Source organism: Gossypium hirsutum, chromosome A03, assembly GCF_007990345.1.
Source record: "Gossypium hirsutum isolate 1008001.06 chromosome A03, Gossypium_hirsutum_v2.1, whole genome shotgun sequence".
In the NCBI taxonomy this organism is placed as follows: domain Eukaryota; kingdom Viridiplantae; phylum Streptophyta; class Magnoliopsida; order Malvales; family Malvaceae; genus Gossypium; species Gossypium hirsutum.
In genome coordinates this window covers 109,828,635-109,846,743 of record NC_053426.1, presented here as the reverse complement: position 1 = coordinate 109,846,743, position 18,109 = coordinate 109,828,635, and the positions used below count along the sequence as shown (strand labels likewise).

General features: G+C 33.2%; 1 protein-coding gene across 1 annotated transcript; it reads right to left on the bottom strand.

The window, feature by feature from the left end:
• Window positions 1-484: 484 nt before the first annotated feature.
• Window positions 485-3,970, bottom strand: LOC121218475 (uncharacterized). Its single transcript, XM_041095675.1, has 6 exons — window positions 3,833-3,970; window positions 3,060-3,524; window positions 2,276-2,466; window positions 1,819-1,967; window positions 1,238-1,560; window positions 485-757 (listed from the first exon to the last, which is right to left on the bottom strand). The coding sequence occupies exons 1-6, from the start codon at window positions 3,968-3,970 to the stop codon at window positions 485-487; spliced, it is 1,539 nt and encodes a 512-aa protein (XP_040951609.1).
• Between the last annotated feature and the right edge of the window lie 14,139 nt (window positions 3,971-18,109).

Below are 18,109 nucleotides of genomic sequence, written 5' to 3'. Positions count from 1 at the left end.
GCCCTTAATTTATCAATTTTCCTGCTGATTTCATGCCTCTTGCCGTCCAGCCCAAATAGACCTTGGGTCTATTTGCCTTTTAAACCCTCTTTCTTTTATCATTTAAGCTATTTAATCATTTTCCATAATTTTACATTTGTTACAATTTAATCCTTTTTATTCAATTAACTATCGAAACTTTAAAATTTCTTAACGAAACTTTAATACTAGCTTATTAACACTCCATAAATATTTAATATTTATGGCTCGTTTTAAAATTTTCAAACTCTCGATATCTCATATCTGATTTTAATTTTTAAAATTTTTTATTTCTAGTATACTATTCGCTATTTCAAAAATTTTCCTAACTTCACACTTAACTTATATTCACTAAATTATTAATATTTTCTACTCATTTTTCGGATTTAGTGATCTCGAATCTCTGTTTCGACACCACTGAAAATTTAGGCTATTACAATTCTCCCCCTTTTAAGAAATTTCGTCCTCAAAATATGTTACCTGAAAATAGGTTCGGATATTGTGATTTCATTGATTCCTCTGTTTCCCAGGTTGCTTCCTCCACACCATGTCGATGCCACAACACTTTAACTAATGGTACCTTTTTATTCTGCAGTTCTTTAATTTCCCGAGCTAAAATCTTCACTGGTTCTTCTGAATAAGTTATATCTGACTGAAACTGAATTTCTGTATGCGGAATCACATGTGAAGGGTCTGATCTATAACGTCTCAGCATAGACATATGGAACACATTATGAATCTTCTCAAGCTCTGGAGGTAAAGCTAACTGATATGCTACAGGGCCGACTCTTTCAATAATCTCGTATGGTCCAATAAATCTTGGACTTAGTTTTCCTTTTCTGCCAAATCGTAATACTTTTTTCCACGGCGACACCTTTAAGAATACTTGATCACCCACATTAAACTCTATTTCTCTTCTTTTCAAGTCAGCATATGATTTCTGACGATCCGAAGTAGCTTTCAGACAATCTCGGATAATCTGAACCTTTTCTTCAGTTTTTCAAATTAAATCGACCCCCACTAGCTTGGATTCACTCAATTCTAACCAATGCAATTGAGTCTTACATTTTCTTCCATATAAAGCTTCAAATGGCGCCATCTTTATACTGGATTGATAATTGTTGTTGTAAGCAAATTCGGCCAGTGGTAAATACTTTTCCCAACTATCACCAAACTCAAGTATACAACATCTCAACATGTCTTCCAAAATCTGAATTACCCGCTCTGATTGCCCATCATTCTGAGGATGAAAAGCGGTACTAAAATTTAGCTTTGTGCCTAAAGCTTCCTGTAGTTTGCTCCAAAACCTTGATGTAAACCTTGGATCTTGGTCCGAAATAATGGATGTTGGAACCCCATGTAACCTCACAATCTCAGAAATATACAGTTCTGCTAACTTCTCTAGTGGAAAATCTGTTCTGACTGGAATAAAATGTGCTGATTTTGTCAATCTATCGACAATTACCCAGATTGAATCTTTTTTCTTTGGGGTCACAGGTAACCCGGATACAAAATCCATCGTAACATGTTCCCACTTCCACTCTGGAATTATAATATGTTGTAATAAACCCGTTGGTACCTGATGTTCTGCTTTCACCTGTTGACATATTAAACGCTTTGCTACAAACTTACAAATTTCCCTTTTCATACCAGGCCACCAATACATCTGTTTCAAATCACAATACATTTTTGTACTTCCAGGGTGAATAGAATACCTACTACTGTGAGCTTCAGAAAGAATATCATTTTTCAAGTCTGAATTATTTGGAACGCAAATTCTTTTACGATAGTATAACATACTATTCTCATCAATGTTATACCCTGAATCCTGCTTGTCTCGAGCTATTGGTTTCTTTAATACCAACTTTGAATCTTCATCTTGCAACTCCCGAATTCGTTGGAGAAACACAGGTTTGGCTTTCAATTCCGCTATTACAAATCCATCTTCACTAACAAATGGGCATTTATTGACCGGAGTGCAAACAAAGATGATTTCTGACTGAGTGCATCCGCAACTATATTAGCCTTCCCCGGATGATAATCGATAAAAATGTCACAATCTTTTAATAACTTGAGCCATCTTCTCTGTCTAAAATTCAACTCTTTCTGCGTCGTCAAATACTTCAAACTTTTATGAACTGTATACACATAACATTTTTCACCATATAAATAATGTCTCCAAATTTTCAAAGCAAAAACAATTGCAGCCAACTCTAAATCATGCGTAGGATAATTCTTCTCGTGTGATTTTAGCTGCCGAGAAGCATAGGCCACCACTTTTCCCGACTGCATCAGCACACAACCTAAACCATTCAAAGATGCATCACTGTATACAATATATGGCACACCTGGTTCTGGTTGAGTCAACACTAGAGCTTTTGTGAACATATTCTTCAATTGATCGAAACTTTGCTGGCATTCGTCGGACCACACAAACTCAACATTTTTCTATAGCAATCGTGTCATAGGTGAAGCAATCATTGACAAATTTTTAATAAAACGTCGATAATATCTAGCTAAACCTAGAAAACTTCGTACTTTCGTTACATTCTTTGGAGTTTTCCAATTTACCACTGCAGACACTTTATTCGGATCTGCTCGAATCCCTTCGGCTGAAACAATGTGACCCAGAAATCCCACCTCATGAAGCCAAAATTCACATTTACTGAATTTTGCATATAATTGCTTTTCTCGCAAAGTTTGTAAACTATCCTTAAATGTTGAGCATGCTCGGGTTCTGTCTTTGAATAGATTAGTATATCATCAATAAACACAACTACAAATCTATCCAAATAAGGCTGAAAAATCCGATTCATTAAGTCCATAAATGCAGCAGGGGCATTAGTTAAACCAAAAGGCATTACCAAAAACTCGTAATGACCATACCGAGTTCTGAAGGCAGTTTTCGGCACATCACATTCTTTAACTTTCAGTTGATAATATCCGGATCGAAGATCTATCTTTGAAAACACGGCAGCACCTTTCAACTAATCAAACAAATCATCAATGCGAGGCAAAGGATATTTATTTTTAATTGTAACCCTGTTTAGCTGCCTGTAGTCTATGCACAGTCTTAGAGATTCGTCTTTCTTTTTCACAAACAAAACTGGTGCACCCCAATGTAACATACTCGGTCTAATAAACCCTTTGTCTAGTAATTCTTGCAATTGTGTCTTCAGCTCTTTTAACTCAGCTGGTGCCATACGGTATGGTGTCATTGATATAGGAGCTGTCCCCGGTACTACATCAATCACAAATTCAACTTCCCGATCTGGTGGTAAATTCGGTAATTCTTCAGGAAATACGTTAGAAAAATCATTAACAACCGGCAACTGTTCTAGTTTTGGTTCAGATCCTTGAGTATCAAGTATGTAAGCTAAAAATACTTCATTACCCTTCCACATTAACCTCTGAGCCGAAAAAGCTGAAATAATTTTAACAACATCATTTGAATTCTCAGGCTCAACAGAAAGTATATCACCTGTCCGACATTTCAAACTGATCCGCTTCTCACGACAATTTACCACAGCATCATATTTTGTCAACCAATCCATTCCCAATATAACATCAAATTCCCGAAAAGGTAGCAACATTAAATCAGCAGGGAACTCACAGCCTTTTATTTTCAGTGGACAATTTCGACACACTAAATTTATCATCACCTTTTGTCCTAACGGATTAGTAACTTGAATATCACATTCAGTTGGTTCAATAGACAATTTCTTTTCTAATGCTAATACTGTGCAAATATAAGAATGTGTAGACCCTGGGTCAATTAATGCATATACAATAACATCAAAGAGATAGAAAGTACCAGCAATAATGTCTGGAGCCGTGGCTTCTTCTCTAGCTCTGATGGCTTATGTACGTGCTGATGCTCTAACCTCTGACCGAGCAACAGAATCTTTTGCACTCGAGCGAGTAGCTCTTGCAGCACTGCTTTGACTCGCATGTTTACTTCTCTAAGAAGTAGTCATCTGTTTCTCCTTTTGTTCTTCTGCATCTTTTTGTAACAGAGGACAATTCCGGATAAAATGATCAGTAGCTCCAAATTTGTAGCAAGCTCCTGTTTTACCTCTGCATTCACCCAAGTGGTATTTTCCACAGTGTTGACATTTAGACCTGGGAGTATTTTGTACACTGGCTTCACTAGCAATTGATCTGATTGATATTCCACGATCAGGTTGAGTTACTCTAGTATTCAATTGTTCAGGTACCGATGTAGCTCTAATGGAATCCTCCTTAAACTTTTTAATCGGAAATACTGAAAATGTTTTGGAGGAGCTTCTTTTATAAGATTATTTATTTCTTCTTTCTCGTTGCATCTTTCTGTTGTACACTTCTTCCATCTTTTGAGCTCGATCGGATAAAACTATAAATTCTCGAATTTCCGTACCACCTATCATCATTCTGATTTCATCATTCAGACCTTCTTCAAATCGAACACACATGTCTTCTTCTGTAGGAACAATCTCTCGAGCATATCTGCTAAGGTATACAAACTCTCTCTCATACTCAGCTACTGTCCGATTTCCCTGTCGAAGATCAAGAAATTCTCTCTTTTTCTTTTCTAAATATCTTTTACCAACATATTTCTTTTTAAACTCAGCTTGGAAAAATTCCCAAGTAAGTTTATCGGCTGGTACCACAGCTTCTATTGTCTCCCACTGGTGATATGCTTCTTCTTTTAACAAGGAAACAACATACCTTAAATAGTCAACTGGAGAACAAGCCATTTCTTTAAAAACTCTTATTGTGCTATGCAACCAATACTCAGCTTTTATTGGATCATCATTTGACCTGCTCCGAAATTCTTCAGCCCCAAATTTTCTGAGTTTTTCTACCGGAGTTCTCTTACTTGATTCAGTTGCCGGAGGAGGAGGTGGAGGAGCAACCGAGGATATTACTGGTGGTACTATAGGGGGAAGAGGTTGCTGGGTCTGATTCCTTTCCTGCATCCTCTCATTATACCAATGATTTATTACTCCAATAATCATGTTTCTAAGTTCTTGTTCTCGCATCAAGGAAATTGGAACATCGCTTCTTGTCCGTTGTTCAGATGTCTATACTGTACTATTTGCTTCTTTCTATTCAGTATGTTCAGGTCTATCCGACATCTTTACAATCTATTAAAAAAACAAGGGTTAAATCGGATCATACGCATCACACTATCACAGATTTATATGGCATGTATTTCTAAACATTTTACGTATCATGTCTATTCCGAGAATCGGCTAAACCGGGCTCTGATACCAATAAATGTAACACCCCCTAATCCCAAACAGTCGCCGAAATAGGGTTACGAGGCGTTACCGAACATATTGGTTAATTTACAAACAATTCATGAATAAACAACAAATATATTAAAATTAAATCATTAAGTCTCTTTTATGAAACCTCGAGGCCTAAATTACGTATTATAAACGAATAGGGACTTATTCAAGTACTCTGAAAATTTTTCGTAATATAATAATAATTATAATTTTTTTTAAAAAATTAATATAACCCTTTTAGAAACATCTAACCTTCCCTACAATTTCAAATTTGCGACTAACTCAACACAACAACAACTCAACAAAAACAATCTTCATCCAAATCACATTCGTCTTATAACAATATCACTAATCCTTATTTTATCTAACATTATATCCATTCATACTTTCAAGTAGTATTTAAACATCTTAATTAATTTCCATTCATATCATATATCAACTTATATTAACTTAACTAATATATTCATGAGTTGATACAAAACATAGTCACATAAGCTCCTATACATGCTATATAAACCATTTAAAGTATTTATAACAAAATCTACCGGAAAATCGAGATAGTGTGACTTGAGTGTGATGATCCGATCTTTTGACCCTTCCGTTAATCTACAAAGAGCAATAAACATTATAGGTAAGCTAACTATAGCTTAGTAAGTTCATCGGCTTAACCATAAACCTTACTAATATTAGTTTCAAAAATTCAAATCATATGGACATTTCAAGTAAGTTACTTTCATCCTGTAAATCATAACTCATTTTAAAAATAATTTACTTAATTGAGCTCAAAAATAATGATAACATTATTTACATTTCTTTTTCCACACGTTACAATTACGACTTACCGACTTGTCAATTTAAGGAACGACTTATGGGTTTGAGTACATCGTGATCTGAAACCCGAAATCTAACTGAAGCACATAAGTGCTAAACGGAAGCCTAAAGGCTAACTGAAGCACATAAGTGCTAAACAGAAGCCCGAAGGCTAACTGAAGCTTATCAGAGCTGAACTGAAACCCCAAAAGGGTTAACTGAAACTCATATGAGTTAACGGAAGCTCGTAAGAGCTAAACAAAAAGCAAACACGAGAGTTCGCAACAAATGCTGAATCTCAGTTTACTTGGGTAATTTACCGTCAATTCGTCTTTTTCATCGAACGTTCGTACTCATTTCCTGCGTTCCGTTCCTCCGAAATACTCAGTTCAATTTCGTAACTTTTGTACATGATTTAATTATTTTCAACAATTAACATACATAAATATTAATCACCATTCATAAAATAACATTGAAATTTAATAATTTAATCGTACGAACTTACCCGGAACAATTTGCAGTAGTTGTAGAGATTTCTAGAACTATTTCGGAATTTTCTCTTTTCCTCGTTTATCCTTGATTTCTTGATTTGCAGTAAAAATATGAAAAACCAGCTTAAGAAAACCCTTCTATGGTGTTTTTGCTGATGAGAATGCAAAAATATAATGAGAAATCTAGATAATTCCACTTTAGTCCTAGCTTTATTAAGTAAATTTTGCAATATTCCAATTTTGCCCTTAATTCATCAATTTTCCTGCTGATTTCATGCCTCTTGCCGTCCAGCCCAAATAAACCTTGGGTCTATTTGCCTTTTAAACCCTCTTTCTTTTATCATTTAAGCTATTTAACCATTTCCCATAATTTTACATTTGTTACAATTTAATCCTTTTTATTCAATTAACTATCGAAACTTTAAAATTTCTTAACAAAACTTTAATACTAATTTATTAACACTCCATAAATATTTATAAAAATATTTATGGCTAGTTTTAAAATTTTCAAACTCTCGATATCTCGTATCCGATTCTAATTTTTAAAATTTCTTATTTCTAGTACACTATTCGCCATTTCAAAAATTTTCCTAACTTCACACTTAACTTATATTCACTAAATTATTAATATTTTCTACTCATTTGTCAGATTTAGTGATCTCGAATCACTGTTCCGACACCACTAAAAATTTAGGCTATTACAGAACGTCACCACCGTCGGTGCACCGTAATACTAGGCCTCACCTCCGACCTCGGTACCTCCTTTGACTCCGAGATCTCCTCAAAAGAGACTGTCTTGTGGTCATCAGTGCACAAATGGGCATATGTCGAGATTCGAATCCATGACTGCAAGCCCAACCACCGAGATCTTCGCGAGGTACCTGCAAGAAAAGGAAACAAACAACACATACGCGAAAAAGTAGAGCAGGAAATGGCAAGAAAATCACAGCATATTAGTCAAAGATACAGAAGACACGAAATGGAAAGAAATCATAGATTTCTTTCCCAGAATATGTAAGGGACTAAGGCTATAAAGCCTTCCCTTTCACTTGTAAAAAGGAGGAGGCTTATACGCACACATAGATATACAGAGAGAAAACAAGAAGCATAGATAGACAAATATACACAAAAAACGTCATAAAATTTTTGTATTCGATCAAAAGGAAGAGAAATAAAGCAGATCTTTTTGAAAGGGTAATAGATCGTCTCTTTTATTTTGTTTTCGGTTTTACTAGTTTACTTCTTTTGCATGCATAACATATTTAAGTTTTTTTTACAAAGGAAAGAAATAAAGAAAAGGAGAACAGTACCTTCTGTTTCACCTCGGAAAGACGAACCTTTTAGGTCTCGACCGTCATACACGGCGGAGTCGGTGACGGCGCGTGAGGGGAAACACTGTGGTCCGATGAACGGAGGACCATCGGCTAAGGGCCGGAGCTCAGGAGAGCCAGGAAGGCTCAGAGAGAATTCTCAGTTTTTTTTTTAAAAAAGGGGGACCGAAATGATTTTTTGGCCTAATATCGGGCTTATATAGCCCTTTCAAAACGGCCCCGTTTTGGTTTAGTCCCATAAGCCAAAAATGATGTCGTTTTAAGGCCCTAGGATCCGCGTGTTGACCCGTGACCCGGGAAGGATCCGCGTGTTTTTAAATAAAGGTCTAATTGCCCTAATGGTCCTTCCAATTTTTTTCTTTTTTTAATTTGTTTTTTAAATTTCATTTTTAATTATTTATAAATTATCCCTAAGGTTTTATTTCAGTTTTAATTTAATCCTAATTGTGGTCACTTTAAGGCCTAGGTTAAAACGGTACCGTTCTGGGACAAGGGAAAATTTCCCAATGAGTCCGTAAGATTTTAATGGGCATTTCAATTAAGTCCAAATCCGTTTCTTTTATTATCAAATTAACCACTGATTTTTATTTAAATTTAATTTTAGTCCCTTTATTCCTTTTAAAATTATTTATAACTTATTTATTTTAAATTGTATATATATTATTTTATTTATTATATATTATATATTATTATTTATTTATATTTTATTATATTATATTACTTCATATTTTTCTATTATCATATTAATATATATTTTAACATATATCATTACTTATTATTTATTATATTATATTTTTATCACATAATATTTATATATTTATATATTATTATATTATTTTACATTTTAACAATATATTATTTCATATTATTATTATCTATTATATATTTTTTTTCATGTATATTATTATTCACATTATTATTTTCATAATAAATTGATACTAAATATTGTATTAATTATTTCCTTTATATTTTTTAAAACCTATGTATATTTTTATCCAAAACTATAAAATTAGTATTTTATATATTATTATACAATATGTTTATTATCTTATATTTTACATAGTACAATAACATAGTATTTATATTTTATTATTTTATTATAATCCTAAAACTAAAGTTATTATGTATATTATATCAGCATTACATTGCCGAAAATTTGATTTTAATTCACACATTTTTAAAAAAATTACTCACTTTATTTATATTTTAATATATATACACAACCCCTTTTTTTATATATTATGTTAATATATTAAATGTTGGTCTCATAATTAAATGTTGAGTGTTTGGCATATTATTATTATTATTTATACATATGTGTCAAATTGTATATCATGCATCATTTTTATTATCAATATGTTTAAATATATGATGAATTACATGTTTATATGTTTTTACCTATTCTTCTTAAATATATATTGTGTTTTATGTATATTTTACTTATTTAAAATTTGCCATGTTTCTTATATGTATATGTTAGTTAATGTATGATATTCATGCTATTGTGCTTTTACTATAACATGTTATCTCGTATGTTATGTTAATATACTCCTTCATGTATCAATCTTAAAAAACGAGACTCTAAATTTTTCAAAAAAATAAAGGCAATGCTTGGTGTTTGAAATTTTCGAGAAAAATAGTGCCCTAACTTATTGGGTTGCAACTTTTCTCGTTGAGTTCGAATAGTCAAGCACCCTTCTAAGTTTTTAAGGTTTTCTAAGTGCAAGCAACTGTCTCAGAATTTCAAGGCGTTGTGTCCTAACTTACTGGATATGGCGTTTCGTTGTTTGGAGATAGAGATTTCCAACAAGGCTAACTTAGTGTCAGATATCTTAAAAATATTGTGTCCTAACTTATTGGATGTAATATTTTAATTTATTTGATACAAGTGAACCCTAATTTTCAAAGTCAAAAATATTAAAAGAGGATTGCATCTTAAAATTTTTAAATTTCCGACATTAAAGGCACTTGATAATCAATTAGGTACCAATTTTTGGGTGTTACGAGGGTGCTAACCCTTCCTCGTACGTAACCGGCTCTCGAACCCGTTTTCTGATTTCGTAGACCAAAACTAATGATTTTTAAACAAAATGTTTTCAAAGGTGATCCAATCACACCTAAAAAGATTGGTGGCGACTCCTGTTTTCGTTTTTTCAAAGTCGAACCCCGTTTTATTTCAAACTCGATTTAAGAATGGTCTCAACATTATAAATGAATAGGGACTTATTCAAGTACTCCGGAAATTTTTCGTAATATAATAATTATTACAATTATTTTTTTAAAAAAATTCAATATAACCACTTTAGAAACATCTAACCTTCCCTGCAGTTTAAAATTTGCAACCAATTCAACACAAAAACAGCAACTCAACAAATACAATCTTCATCCAAATCACATTCGTTTCATAACAATATCGCTAATCCTTATTTTATCTAACATTATATCCATTCATACTTTCAAGTAATATTTAAACATCTTAATTAATTTCCATTCATATCATATATCAACTTATATTAACTTAACTAATATATTCATGAGTTGATACAAAACATAGTCATATAAGCTCCTATACATGCCATATAAACCATTTAAAGTATTTATAACAAAATCTACTGGAAAATTGAGATAGTGTGACTTGAGCGTGATGATCCAATCCTCTGACCCTCCCGTTAATCTACAAAGAGCAATAAACATTACAAGTAAGCTGACTATAGCTTAGTAAGTTCGTCGGCTTAAACCATAAACCTTACCAAATATTGGTTTCCAAAATTCAAATCATATGGACATTTCAAGTAAGTTACTTTCATCCTGTATGTCATAATCTCATTTTAAAAATAATTTACTTAATTGAGCTAAAAAATAATGATAACATTACTTACATTTCTTTTTCCACACTTACAATTATGACTTACCAACTTGTCCATTTAAGGAACAACTTACGGATTTGAGTACATTGTGATCTGAAGCCCGAAGACTAACTGAAGCACATAAGTGCTAAACGGAAGCCCGAAGGCTAACTGAAGCTCACCAGAGCTGAACTGAAACCCCAAAAGGGTTAAGTGAAACTCATATGAGTTAACGGAAGCTCGTAAGAGCTAAACAGAAAGAAAACACGAGAATTCGCAACAAATATTGAATCTCAGTTTACTTGGGTAATTTACCGTCAATTCATCTTTTTCACTGAAAGATCGTACTCATTTCCTGCGTTCCGTTCCTCCGAAATACTCAGTTCAATTTCATAAATTTTGTATGCAATTTAATTATTTTCAACAATTAACATACATAAATATTAATCACCATTCATAAAATAATATTGAAATTTAATAATTTAACCGTACGAACTTACCCGGAACAATTTGCAGTAGTTGTAGAGATTTCTGGAACTATTTCGGAATTTTATCTTTTCCTTGTGTATCCTCGATTTCTTGATCTATAATATAAAATTTTTCACTTATCAGTATTGACTTCACATTCGTTCTACTTCACATCCTTAATGTTTATAACCCACTTATAAGTAACATTATCTGCAATTTCACTATTTATCTATGTATATTCAATGTTGTCCGTCCATGTCATAGTCACTAAATTATTTTTATCTATATCTACAGAACTTCAAATTAGGATCCGCTAATTTTCTCTGAAACTAGACTCACATATCTTCTTATCATAAAATTTTCAGAATTTTTGGTTTAGCCAATAAGTACAGTTTATTCTTTAAAGTCACCCCTATTCTGCTGTCTGATAGTTCCAACCCTTCTTCACTAAAAAATAATTATCTCCTTGTACGGAATTCAGATGATATTCTAGATTGTTTTTATTGAAAATAGACTCATTTAGGATTCTATAAATATAAATTTAAGCCCCTAATTATTTTTATTAAATTTTTTTTTATTTTTAAAATTTAGAACAGGGGAACTCGATTTCATTCTGAACTTATCTCATAAAATTCATTATATCTCATGATTTACAAATCCATTGCTTACAAAATTTCTTCTATGAGAAACTAGACTCAATAATATTTAATTTAATATTTTTTTAATCTTTTAATTAGATTTATACAATTTATGGTGATTTTTCAAAGTTAGTCTACTGCTGCTGTCCAAAATTGTTTTAGTGCAAGCTTTTAATAAATAACAATTTCATCCCTACTCAATTAGCCTCTCAATTGAGCTGATTTTTCTTAATTAATACTTTACCTAGACATTATAAGTTATTTCACAACTATTAAAATTCAGAATTTCCACATAAAACCTTAACTTCAAACTCTTTCACCATCAGGTCCCAAACATTCACTTTCTATTCAATTCTTTCAATAAAATTAGCATATAAACAGTTTAAAGCTCTAATTCCATGCTAAATCATCATATGCTTCCATAACATATTCATAGCAACTTCCAATTTCTTTCATAGAATCAAAAACTAGTGAATTCAACAAGTGGACCTAGTTGTAAAAGTCATAAAAACACAAAAAATTCAAGAAATAATCAAGAATTGAACTTACTTGCAGTAAAAATATGAAAAACCAGCTTAAGGAAAGCCTTCTATGGTGTTTTTTCTAATGAGAATTCAAAAAAATAAAGAGAAATCTAGATAATTCCACTTTAGTCCTAGCTTTATTAAGTAAATTTTGCAATATTCCAATTTTGCCCTTAATTCATCAATTTTCCTACTGATTTCATGCCTCTTGCGATCCAGCCCAAATAGACCTTCCTTTTAAACCCTCTTTCTTTTATCATTTAAGCTATTTAATCATTTTCCATAATTTTACATTTGTTACAATTTAGTCCTTTTTATTCAATTAACTATCGGAATTTTAAAATTTCTTGACGAAACTTTAATACTAACTTATTAACACTCCATAAATATTTATAAAAATATTTATGGCTCATTTTAAAAATTTCAAACTCTCGATACCTTGTTTCTGATTCTAATTTTTTTAAATATTTATTTCTAGTACACTATTCGCTATTTCAAAAATTTTCCTAACTTCACATTTAACTTATATTCACTAAATTATTAATATCTTCTACTCATTTGTCGGATTTAGTGATCTCGAATCACTGTTCTGACACCACTGAAAATTTAGGCTATTACACTTCCTCCACATATATCCAATCCCACCCCAAAACAGATGCAAAAATAATAGATTAAACATGCTCAACATGCTTAAATACATATAACAGATATACATCTAACAGAACAATCAGACATGCATAATAGTATCATACTCAAAACAAAATATTATACAATCAGATTCCATAGTTTTAGGGTTTCGTTGGCCCTTACTGACCCTACGGTAGACCCACAGTCAATTAGAACGACCTGTGCGACCTTAGGGAGAATGTCAGAAAAATGGGCCCACATGCCCGTGTGGCATGCCCATGTGGCCCACACTCCCAGATTGGCCGTACCTGTGTGGCCCACACGGCCTGGTCCAAAATCCACACGCCCAACTCGGTTTAGCCCGTGTGGCTCACACGGCCACGCCCATACCATCAAACGGTCGTGTCTTGCACACGACCTCACCTTCGTCAGACACACACCCATGTGGCATCGACAAAAAAGTTTTTCGCTTTCGCTGAAGCTCGATTTTTCGTGATTCAGGTACACACCTTGTTCACTTTTACAACAAATGCAATCCTAAGACCACCAGAACCTATAGCTGATCGATGAAACACCGCATTAGCCACTTAAACCGATACCACAACGAGCTACCACATACCAGGACTGTACAGCAGATTACCGCATTGTACTATACAACATATACGCCAGCTCTGCTGTGTATTATTATCTGAGTGGCTTAGTCCACATATGTGGTGTGTTGGGTTGGATTGGTCTTTCGAATTCTGTGTGTGACTTGGTGTGATCTGTTCTGATTGCGTGTTGGGACATTGGCTCCTTATCTAGTATTTGTTTCTACTTACTCTGTAAGTATGTTTGTTTTGAACAACCATCTGGTGTTCTCTTCTAAACTTTGTTTTTAACAGTTTTCAAACTTACACTGAGCTCGAATAGCTCACCCGCTTTTAGTGTTTCCTTTTCAGGTACCTTTTTTAAAATCTGACACTAGACTCAGTGTGCGGATGTCTCAGATAGTCTCGATGAAAATTAATTATTATCAGTTTGGATTTTCAGTATCTATTTGATTATTTGGTTTTGAACTGTAAGATTTTTATAAAGCTGTGGTACAAATTTCAAGTTAAAGTTTTAATCGTTTTTATTCCGTTTATATATATACTATCTCAGCTGTAATTTTACTGACTGATTTTAAATGATTAAGTATTATGAACCGACATATAAACTGATTTGTAAAAATTTTTCTACGAATCACTTCGGTGATCAATGTAGCATCCAGAATTCGGTCTAAACTTCTAGGTTGGGTTTAGGGTGTTACATCAACACCCTTACCACTCGAACCAGTAGCTCATTCTGACATGGATTAACAGGCTGTTTTATAAAAGCCCACTCAACAAGGGTAAGGCTAGGATCAGAAAAATAAAAAAAATTTGGAAAAAGTGGAACTTGAACCCAAGACCTCACACACACACACACCTAAAACACTTAGCCACTAAAACAAATATACATTTGTGTCAGATATTTACAGAAATGAAAATAAATTATTCAGGGCGTTACAATTACTATGTGTATTTTTTGGTGGTAAGATTAACTAATTTTGTTTCATGTGAATGTTGGGAGATTTTGGGATCTTCTTGAATATTCGATATTCATCATTTCGAGTTTTTTGTTGGTGAAGATCATGAAGCGTACGATGTTTCTCCAACGAATTAAGGGATTTGTAGGGCTACTATTCTGTTGGGTAAGTGATTAATGCTTTCGATTAGGGGTTGACTCTATTTATTAAGGCCAAATGTTAACAGTTGTGGCTGAATTAGTTGCTTAGATTTAGTGTATGATTGCTAAATTGTTCATTCTAAATGTCATTTTAGGTTTTGGAATCCTTGCTGTTGTGGTTGCATTGAAAAACGACTAGGTGTGTACGTTCTATCCCAAAAAATAACAAACGACTCAAAGCTAAAAAAGTTACTGTTGAAGCGACACGGCTATGTGGGCCTATTTTCAGTAAAATTTAGTTAGGGTCGTGTTTGAAGTGCGTTTCGAGGTCAGCTACTTCTTTGGGTCTGATATATGATATGTATGATCCCGATATAAGAAATCTGGGGTACTGATATTGTATGTGTATCACCTGTAAGCATGTTAGTTGTAACGCCCCGTACCCGAGACCGTTGCCGGAGTCGAACACGAGGTGTTAACGGACTTAATTCATTACTTAAACAACTCATACAATTCATTTTAAAATTTCCAGACAAGCTGACTAACTGCATCATAGTCGCTTTAAAAATCATATCTCGAGTTCCAAAACTCGAAATCCAATTCCGTAAATTTTTCCTGAAACTAGACTCATATATCTATCTAGAAATTTTTTTCTAGAATTTTTAGTCAGGCCAATTAGTACAGTTTATTAGTTAAAGTCTCCCCTATTTCAGGGTTCGACTATTCTGACCTCTGTGTATTACGAATCAGATATCTCCCTGTACAGAGCTTCAATAACTATGCAGTTTGTCTCTAATAAAACTAGACTCAATAATGAATCTGTACATATAAAGCATGACTTCTAATTATCTTTGTAAAATTTATGGTGAATTTAAAAAATTTGAACAGGGGATCCAGAAATCGCTCTGGCCCTGTTTCACAAAAATTTAAACATCTCATAAAATATAGCTCATATACCTGTTTCACTTCTTCCATATGAAAATATACTCATCAAGCTCCGATTCCATAACTTATTCATTATTTAATTCTATTTCTACTATTTTTAGTGATTTTTCAAATTTACGTTACTACTGCTGTCTGAATCTATTTTATGGTAAATTTTACCTATTTCATGGTTTTCTATGGATTAGCTAGTAATTTGACATACATAACACCAAATATGATCACGATTAGCCATTCCAATGGCTAATCATTATCAAGCATTTCCATACCACTCAATAACCATATCATAAGACCATATATACAAAATGATTATAATGCTATACATGCCATGCTCAAAATATACAAGCCATTATGCCAAGATGGTATACGGATAGTGTGAGCGAGCCTCCGACCGTTCCCGATTTCCGAGCTGGCTTGTCAAAACTACAAGGAATGAAAAGGAGGGAGTAAGCATAAATGCTTAATAAGTTCACATGCAAATAGCAAGTAACATAACCATATAAGCAAACATAAAACATCATTTGCATAATCATCACCAAGACATTCATATCACATTTTCATTTATCATCTTACCATATTGTTGTTATATCGATTTTTCAACCCGAGGGTTAAGTACATACCTGTTCAAAGTACCCATTTCACAACACTTACCAATACGTCCCTTTCATCTTGAGTATTCCTTCATTTCAGTAGAACTTTACCCGTTGAACACATCGGAATATAATTCGGATACATGGAAAGTTTGCACATAAGTGCCATATATGTAGCCAAGCTACCATGTAACCCGCCCATAAGCGAACTCGGACTCAACTCAATGAGTTCGGGCGTTCGCATCCATAAGTGAACTCGGACTCAACTCAACGAGCTCGGATGCCTAGTTACATCTCACGAACTCGGACTCAACTCAACGAGTTCGGACATTTGCATCCATAAGTGAACTCGGACTCAACTCAACGAGTTCGGATGCCCAAATATCCCAGTGACATGTCACTTGTATCCTAATCTATTCCTAAGGTTCAAACGGGATTTTCCTCGAACACATATCCTTGCCATCTTCTGTAAAATACCAAAACCAATACTCGGTAGGACTTTATATTTAACAATTAATACACATAATTTGCATTTTATTCGAAAATAACCACAAAGCATATATTTCATAATAAAAATCAGCATATCATATAATTAACATCAATAACTTAAAAATAAAAATTATGCTACATTATTTACATATGAACTTACCTCGTATGTGAAAATGGCTACTTTTACCATTTCGTCCACAACTTGGTATTTTCCCCATTTTAGCCCGAATTTCAGTTTTCCTTGCTCTATCATTTAAAATATAGTCTAATTAGGACTCAAATTATTCAAATTGACCCAAAATCATATTTTAGAAAAATTAAAATTTTGCCCCTAAACTTTTGCATATTTACACTTTTGCCCTGAAGCTCGTAAATTAAACTTCAGCCTATTTTCTTATGTTTTATGACATGCTGATCATTTTTCCCTTTTATGACAAGCTCGTAAATTAAAATTCTCACTCTAACATGTACTTATGACTATTAGGTATTTTTACCGATTAAGCCTTTTTGCTTGTTTTCACTTAAAACCGAGTAGCACAAGTTGTCTAACATAATTTAAAACCTCATATTCTATCATAAAACACCAAAATACACAAATTTCACCTATGGGTATTTTTCCAAATATGAACTCTAGGTTGAATTATTGCTAGCATAAGCTAAATCGAGCTACCGAGACTCCAAAAACGTAAAAATCATTAAAAACGAGGCTAGAACAGACTTAAAATCGAGCTTGGAAGCTTGAAAAACCCTATCCATGGTTTCTCCTTGCTATATTCGGCCATGGGGCTGAAGATGAGCAAAATTGGCTATTAATTTTGTATTTTAATTCATTTTACCCCTAAATGACCAAAATGCCCTTACTACTAAACTTTCCAAAAATTCCATCCATGTCCAATTTTTGTCCATAGACTTAGAAATTGGTAAAATTCTATTTAAGACCTCCTAATTAATATTTCAAAACAATTTCATACTAGAAACTTCTAGAATGCAAGTTTTGCAAATTATTCGATTTAGTCCCTAATTTCAATTTAAGCACTTTATGCATAAAATTTCTTCACGAAATTTTCACACAATCATGCAATCATATCATAGACCTTAAAATAATCATAAAATAATTATTTCTATCTCAGATTTTGTGGTCACGAAACCACTATTCCGACTAGGCCCAAAATCAGGATATTACATCAGTAGTATAATCTCGCATTTGATATACAAATCTGAGAACTCTGTTATCATGTTTCTAATATGCTAAAGCATGATTCATCTGTGTGCATCTGAGTATGTATTATGTTTCAGCACGTGCATTGGGGTGAGAGAATTATGTGACGGAAGAAGTGTCGGCAATTTAATGATCTGTCTTATTTGGTGGTTTA